We start from the raw sequence: 8,175 nt of genomic DNA, 5'->3' as shown, positions 1-8,175 counted from the left end.
GACAGGCAGGCTGGCAGCCTTCTCACTACAGCCAGCGCTTCTTGGAGCCGCAGTCACAAGCAGCATCCCATGCCTTTCACCTGCTTGGGAGTAAAACACGCGTCCAGTCCGTGAAGCAGCCACGAAGGGCAGGAGCACCGAGGCGTCCGGGTAAACATGCTGGAAAACGGGAGGAAAGTGTTCAAGGAGGGTCTGCTGGAGAAACGGAGCGACGGGCTGCTGCAGCTCTGGAAGAAGAAACACTGCGTCCTGACCGAGGACGGCGTGCTGCTGCTGCCGCCCAAGCAACACGACCACCAGCAGCATCACGGCGGCGGCGGGGACGCGGGCAAAGTCAAGGAGCTCCACTTCGCCAACATGAAGACTGTGGACTGCGTGGAGCGGAAGGGTAAATACGTGTACTTCACGGTGGTCATGACGGAGGGGAAGGAGATCGACTTCAGGTGCCCGCAAGACGAGGGCTGGAACGCGGAGATCACTCTGCAGATGGTCCAGTACAAGAACCGGCAGGCGATCCTGGCCGTCAAGTCCACCCGGCAGAAGCAGCAGCTGCTCGTGGTGCAGATGCCCGGACAAAAGACCGTGCGCAGCTCTCCGAACGTAGCGTGACCTGCGGCGAGTCCCGCAGACACTGGTGCACGATTTGCGGTAAGACAGCTACAGGAGAAAGCGGTGGAGGGGGCTCCCCCGGGTCCGCGGACCACCCGGGGGTACCCTTTAAATTAAAAAGCGTTTATCTTCTGGATGTTTGAACCAAGAGCAGGGACGCGTGTTTTACTGTCAGTGGTCCAACTAATCCCACGAAACCAGGATTTATTTTGGTGAAACAAAAAAGTTTAGGAGCCCCCCGCGCGCTTTAGGCTTCCTTGTACCCCCCCTCGTGGAGGTGAATTCGCTCGCAAGTAAAGAGACTTCGACGGCAGGTTTGACATTTTATAAAAGGGTTTCTCACCAAAACCTACCTTTCGCTCTGATAACCGTAAAATGAAATGATGCCCCTGACATAATCACTTACAGTTAAGTAATTCCGACAATTCACTTCATCCATACATAACCGAAAGACTCGTGTGCGATTTAAAATAGTAGTCCATCTGTCTAAATCTAAATTTAAGCTAACTTTAAACTGGTGTAAAGATTCATGCACTAAAGTTTAAGTAAAGCTGAAGTGAAACATCGCGTGCCAAATTACGCGTAGATATGCGCAGACTTTGCAGGCGTATTCGTGAAGGTGCGCGCGCACATGACGTGAAGCCCACAAATGCGTCTTAAAGTGTTCTGTAGGAGCAGCTGGACGGAGCACGTGCAGCTTTTGGTCCAGTCAAACACTCAAAGCCAGCCTGAACCAACACAGATGTTTGTTTTTCCCAATTCACGGTGAAAAATAATCCGCATCAATTACAAATATGGCACAAACCCTCTTACTGAAGAGTCATTAGAGTGCATTATCTTTAGTTTAAACCCAAACCGCTGTTAAAACACATTCACTGGTTTTGTAAGAGGAATAGATTTCAAAAGCGATCCTTCCCCCACAGTAAATGTCCATAGATCAGGATTTTGCTGTTCTGTGGTCTTAATTAAGTGCACTGCAGAGGAGGAGACTGAGGACATTATTTGGAGATTATAGCATTTGCTGATGCTAATACTGTTAGACTATGTGACAGCAGAAAAACTCAGCAGAAATATGACTTTTTGTATATTTTGCTATTTGTGTTTATTTCTTTCTTTTCCATGCAAAAGCATAATGATATAAATAATGCATACACGCGCAATAGCCTGACTAACTGATTGCATCTGCAGGTTAACTCAGCTGGTGGATGAATCTGAACCCGAGGTGCATCTCTCCCTGCCGCTTCCCCACCGAGCCTCCATTCTCCAGGAGAACCCCTCTTCCATGCGGTGGTTTCCACAGACCTGCGCCTCGCCCTTTTTCAGTACAGAGACTTGTTTCACAAAAGACTCATGGACAAAAAGCATGTGAGAAAAAAAGAGCTGTGTTCTACCATGCGATGGGTTTATCTCTTATTTATTAGAAGTGTATATATATATTTTCTATAAAAATGTTACATTGTTGATAAATGGAAGAGGAAGGAGTGGCTTTGCGGTTCATAGCCTACAAGGCCATTGGAAATAAGCTTGCATATGTATTAGGATGGATATCGTAGGTTAGCCAAACCAGTTCACTATTAGTAGAATGTGTCACTGTCCATTGTTTTATTTTTCAACTGAACCAAAGACTCATTTCAAAACAATTCTTTTTCGCTTGTGCAGTGTTATAACTCACAATACTGAAGATCTGTAGGGAGTCTATAAGCTGATATACCTGCTCAGTATATACAAACATTATTTTCCGCTCTTCATTTGTATAGCGGCAGTATATGGGAGTGTTTTACGGTGTAAATCGATCGTAATTTTGTTTTTGTTTTTTTGCTGCATTCATAGATACAGAAGTTGTCTGATATCTTTGCTTTATGTGAGTCTTAAAACTAAAGAAGATGCTAGCTTATCACACTCAGCTGGTTTTCAGTGGTTACAGAGCAGAGCTTAGTAACAGCAGAAGATTATTAGTGCAAAGTAAAGTGGATGTGTGTGAGTTACAACACCAGTTTGCAGAATCTGAGCTGCAATCTGAGACAGGTTCAGTGGTTGTGCTAAATCTTTTCTGGCATGGCTGAAACAGAGAAGGAAAACTTAAAGAAACAGCAGACAGTCCCAACGTTCTCAGAGTTGTGTGGAATCAGAGATTGTAAAGCTTCTGTTTTTGAGTTTTACTGTCCTGTTAGGGGCCAAGCGAGTCTTTGCAGAGAGCTCATGTGGCTTTTAAGTTATATTAAGTTTCTTACCAACTTCTGAAATTTCAGGTTCATAGGAAATCCAAGTCCTTATTACTTGGCGTATTAAGTGACTACATAAGCATGATTGGGTTAACAGTATTACTATAGTGATTGTAGTATGTCTGTATGGACCCTACCTCCTCCTTCAGGGGCGGGCCGATCTGAACGAAACTTTGCACAGACACTCATACAGAGATTATTGACATTTATACATAAAAAAAGACCTATTTTAAATGCCAGCTCTTTTGATTTCCATATTCATAGTCTCCCCAAATGCAATGTTACCTTCTCCACTTGCAATTGGTTTCATGTGTCACGTTAAACCTACTTGGCCCGTGTAAAACTTAATGGTCATCAGAATTTGATTCTTTTAGAAACTTTGTAACTGAAAGAATCAACTAGTAAAAACTAGTAAAGCGCTATACAAATACAGACCATTTACCATTTTACCATTTGTTCAAATCACTGCTAAAGACGGAGAAATTGAAAAAAGTGCTGCAGGTCCAGATTTTGAGTTGTTCACTGTGATACTTACTATCAGTAAGTAATGTATCAACAAGCATTGTAGTTGTACAAATGTTTCTCTAATGTCCATGTTGCACAACAAAATATTGTGGCATTTAGACCTGATAGGTTTTGTTTTCCCAGTTAGCTGTATTTTGATAGGAGTTTGTGAATTTAAGCTAGCCAGCCATCCAAGTAAAGCTAAAGCACCGTCATTCGCTGTGCTAACAGACATTTATCATGACCACTGAGATTCTTTCTGTCTCTGTAGCAGCTCTGCCTCTGAGAAATGTTTGTAAAACCACAACACTCGTTTGCAAAGTTTTAATAGGCATGACATACTTTTCATGTGAAAGCAAACAGACCGATAATACTTTGAAACGGTGTGGTACATGGCAACATTTACAGGGACATGCTGGGTAATGGGCTCAGAAATGTCCTTGATTGGTTTTCACGATGGAGGAATATCGTGCTGTCAGGAAACATTTTATCTCACTGTGGCTCATGTCGTTTCCTGTTAGCTGGCAGTTTCCCTCTGCTATCCCCACTTGCCAGCGTATCACCGGCAGACCAGCACATGTCTCCGTGTTGTTGTCATCTCCCACACAGGGTCACAGCTTTGCCCTTTATCTAATGCAACTGGTGTGATGCTTCTCTGACATTCCTTCCTGTTGCCATCATTACACACAGTTATAGCTGTGCCCTTTGTAGCCACTGTTCAATTTCTTATTTCAACGTGAGATCTATTTTCATACCTCGATACAAGATACATTCCATTAAAAAAAACAAAAAAGCAAGAAAAAACCAAACCAAACTCAGTCTGTTGTCTCCTGTGCTTTCTTCTCCTGTAGCGGCAGATGAATGTCAGCCCTGCAGGGACTTTTCCGTGACCTGTTTAACTAGCTGCTGCTCTGTCCGTCTCCAGCCTTTCAGTGCTTTACAACCCCTGAACCTCTCACCCCATGTTTCCTGCTCTAAAAGTAGAAACCACAGAGAGAATTGGGTTTCACTGGCAGTTGTCGTTGCTCAGATAAACTGAGCGTGTAATGTCAAAAGCGCACGTGGCTCCAGCTCCTCCTCTGTTCAAAGCAGAGTTAATTTCATTAAACATGGTGCATGTGACAGGCAGCACTCTCTCCAACACAGGAATGCTGGACTACTCTGTGTGAACCATGTCCTTCATTACCTGTTCTACTTAATGTTCTTATCAAACAGAGCAGAGGCTCTAAGGTGAAGGCTAAGTATGTTTTTATTTCCTTGATGATCAGTGCTACAAGCTGTGACAACAGCAGTACAGGCAGAATGGTTGCGTAATTATCAGTAAGTTTGTGACATTAGCCCACTGGTCATACCAGGACAAGTTTGGAACAGCAAAAATACTTAAGTTAAAAGGTTCTGTTGCTTCTGAGCCGAACTTGTACTTTCGTTGTTGTTTTTGGCAATTTACACATTATTCTGAACACCAACTTTGAACAAGAAGAGATAGAAAAGGGTAACAAACTCAGTGTTTGGCACTACTTATGGATACAGTTTTGAAAATACTCAGTTTGCTGAAGGAAAGAATAAAGTTTAACAAGTATCCAGAATGATCTTTCTAGTTAAAGAGATCGCATTGTTCATTTCCATCCAGTAACACGTTAATTCCAGAGTTTTACTGCTAACAATAAGTGCATCACAGTCAATGTTTTCTTCTTAACCTAACAAAAGTGGTTAGCTTCTGTGTTCATTTGTAGCTCTGTGTTCAGACTGTCCTACAAAGCAGAGAAAGGATCAACAAGGATACGATTACAGTTCTTGCTGTTGTTGGAGACCGTCCAACATGGCAGCCGGCCCCTCTGAACTAGCCGCGGCAGCTGCTCTTCAAACATTACTTAAGAAGCCTCTGTAGTTCCGTCTTGGCATGTAGGATGAGCGCTAACTCATTCCTCACCATCAGCAGCTCTCTTTGATCTGGAGTATGATGTGGGGGACTTGGTTTTCACGATGGAGGAATATCGTGCCACATATAGGTGCATGTGGCTGCGAGTGATTTAGGAAGAGCATCTAATCCAAACTTGTGGGGTCCCTTCGGGATACTCCGCTGCCATTGTTCCACCACCGGGCTACTCACAGGAAAGGACAATTAAAAAAAAAAAAAAAGGTTTCTTCTGTATCCAGCCTATTTATCAAGATGCTCACTCAATATCTCCAAACAAGAAGCTGATTCAAAACAAGACTATTTTGGGCGACTGGATTCTGGCTTATCCTTTATATGTCAAGTCCAGAAGTTAAAAGTTGACTGTGATATAAATTGAATCAGTATATCAGTGTCACATTTTAATACCTTCACCAGAGTTCTCTGTATTCTGTATTTTCCTACAGGTATCCCGCACAGACAAATTTGGGAATAATGAATAATTTCAGTTGTGACAAAAGGGCACGAAACAGAACAAAATCACACACATTGTACTGAAACTTGAAGCTCATCTTTGGTGCTGATGGAAGTTAATTCCACAGTGAGCGATTTCATAAGACCCTTTTGGATGAATAATACAAGTTTTAAGGTGTTGCACAAGCAATGCAATAAACAATGCAGCATAACAATTTAAGAATGAAGAGAGTAAGACACTAAACTAGCTCGTTGAAAGTCTTTATATGTTAAAAAAAGAACAGCTAATAGGATTTAAAGGTAGAAACTAAGCCAGCAAGTCTAAGATATTCAGGTCTATTTCCCAGACTTGAAGTTCACAGACAAATATATATATGTTTAAAGGTTGGTTTCATGTCCGACCACCTGCACAGGTTAAGATGGATGAAGACAGTGCAGGATTTTGTATGTTACATTTGAATGGAGCCTGCTTGCTTCAGGTGATGCTGTGATGAAGTTCAGCTGGCAGACATGCCTAGAAGTCTTTATCCCCTTCCCTTCTATAGTATAAACATGTAAAAAGAGCATAAACTCATCACTTAGTGTGTCTGTGTGTCCTTATCTGTTGCATTTAGTTTGTGTTGGATTTTCTGCCTACAACGCTTCAAGTCTTAAAAGTACATTCTTTACGAGATCCCTTCCAAAGCTGAGTCTTATATATTGCATTTGGAGCAGGTACACTCTGGCCCGGGATCTTTAAGCAGACCATTTGTATGTATGCCACAATACTGGCACTCAAATGGTGCATAAAAATTGTCAGGCCTTGTTGATTTTATAGTAGTGAATTCATGTGTCCATAAATTGCAGAATATTCCGGGTAACCAGCAACCTTCCCTGGATCCACTATTATATGATTAGGCTAAATGACTTTGTGAGAACTGCAGTATATGAGTGCCTCGGGCAGTCGTTGATCCTCAGACTGCATATCACTCATGTACAGTAGCTTATACGCTTGTTGAGAAAGTCGATTTAATTTAACCTAAGCTATAGTTCAGGTTAGCTTAGTATAACTTAGTATTCTAAACTGGTGTGACCACTTAAGTTGTTACAAATTTGCTACATTGTCTGTGTTTTACTTTAGCAGACAGTCGGGCGTTGTCTGCTCCTGCCACCAACTCTGTAAGGAAACACAGTTCCAGGAGAGTAAAAGCTGTGGAGCTGTGTTTCTGACCACCAGATGAATTTACGTCTATTAGTAAACTTGTTTCCTCCATAATGTTCTTTAGCTGTATTTGCTATTATCTTACTGGAAGTGGTGGCACTGGTTCCTGTCCACAAAAAGAGTAAGTCACTTGTCACACACTCTTCCGATTCTTTTAGAGGGTTGCCAATCAATATATGCCAGTCAGTGGTTTTCTTTACTCCCATTGGTTGTGGCTTCAATCGCAGTTCCTAGCTGAAGGTAGTTTGACTCAGTACCTGTTTAGTTTGTGTCACGAACGATTATGTAACCTGTTTTTGCTACAAGTCACTGAGGCTACATTCACACGTACACGGGTATTTTTGAAAACTGAGATTTTCCCTTTTCGTTTTAAAAAAAATATCCCGTCCACACGTGCAGTTTTGAAAAAATATCTCCGTTTTTTACCATGTAAACGCTAAAAACAAAATGTTGGCCAATCAGACGTCCAGGAGCCTAGGAGGGAAAGAGTAAACAGGGTTTTGTACCCTCACAAAACCTTAGGCAACTTTTCAGAAGTACTTAAGTACCAGCTCACCTCCACCGCTGCCTCTTGTGCCCCGTCCAAAAATGAGGGGTCCTCGGTGATGAAAAAAGGATTATGAATAGGCTCACACCGGGGGACTCTTTTTTTCATTCTTCTTCTTTTTTTGTTTTAGTTTCTGGGTTTTCTTGCCCGCGATGGCCTAGGATGCTGTGCAGCTTGTTGGAGTTTCCGTGCCTGTGCTCATCCGCTCCTTGAGCCCACTCTTCCCAGGGGAAACGAGGGTGCACCCTGTCGCCTGCTGGGACTGCTCCCCGATTTTGGCTCAACTTCCTGAACAGATTAACAGGCCAGACTGGAACTGTCCATCTTGGGGTTACTATAATGTTCAGCTAAATGATATGCTGCAGCTATACAAAGATATGCAACATGGATACAATAATCTCATTTCATTTGCAAATTGAGGAGTGTGGATTTGCATGCAGTCATCATGTTTGTTAGACTTTGCACAGCAGGCGTCTGAAACACCTCTGACACCTTCATACTTTAATACATAGAGTATATTTTTCCCTTTGATTGTTAGTTTTTAAGGATTTTTTTTCTTTATGCTCAGCAGTTATGAAAAGGTGAGGTCAGCAGACCAGGCAACCTCTGATTATACATTTATGAGCCACACATCCTGCCACTGGACCAGCAAACCAGTTTTCTTCCTCATGTAGTAACTATGCCCCGCCTTCATATAACATTTTGATTTTGCTAATGTGCCTCT

The 8,175-nt window shown here is 42.5% G+C and overlaps 1 protein-coding gene across 2 annotated transcripts; it reads left to right on the top strand.

Annotated features, from left to right (window-relative positions):
* Window positions 1–7,622, top strand: phlda1 (pleckstrin homology-like domain, family A, member 1). 2 transcript variants are annotated; one of them, XR_014906990.1, is made up of 3 exons: window positions 1–648; window positions 1,798–1,974; window positions 7,582–7,622. XR_014906990.1 is itself a non-coding variant. In XM_085375434.1 (2 exons), the coding sequence occupies exon 1, from the start codon at window positions 157–159 to the stop codon at window positions 607–609; it is 453 nt and encodes a 150-aa protein (XP_085231560.1). In that variant the 5' UTR covers window positions 1–156; the 3' UTR covers window positions 610–648; window positions 1,798–4,317. The 2 variants fall into 2 exon arrangements, 1 of the variants encoding a protein (XP_085231560.1); XM_085375434.1 differs by lacking the exon at window positions 7,582–7,622 and having other exon boundaries at window positions 1,798–4,317.
* Window positions 7,623–8,175: the final 553 nt, after the last annotated feature.

Source organism: Diplotaxodon limnothrissa, linkage group LG17 (genome assembly GCF_057381915.1).
Source record: "Diplotaxodon limnothrissa isolate DT_005_m linkage group LG17, D_limnothrissa_male_GT1.1, whole genome shotgun sequence".
Classification (NCBI taxonomy): Eukaryota; Metazoa; Chordata; class Actinopteri; order Cichliformes; family Cichlidae; genus Diplotaxodon; species Diplotaxodon limnothrissa.
This window is presented reverse-complemented; position numbering and strand designations above follow the sequence as displayed.

Bases quoted from the DNA above. Each gene is read 5' to 3' on its own strand.
- phlda1 (XM_085375434.1), top strand. From the start codon at position 157: ATGCTGGAAAACGGGAGGAAAGTGTTCAAGGAGGGTCTGCTGGAGAAA.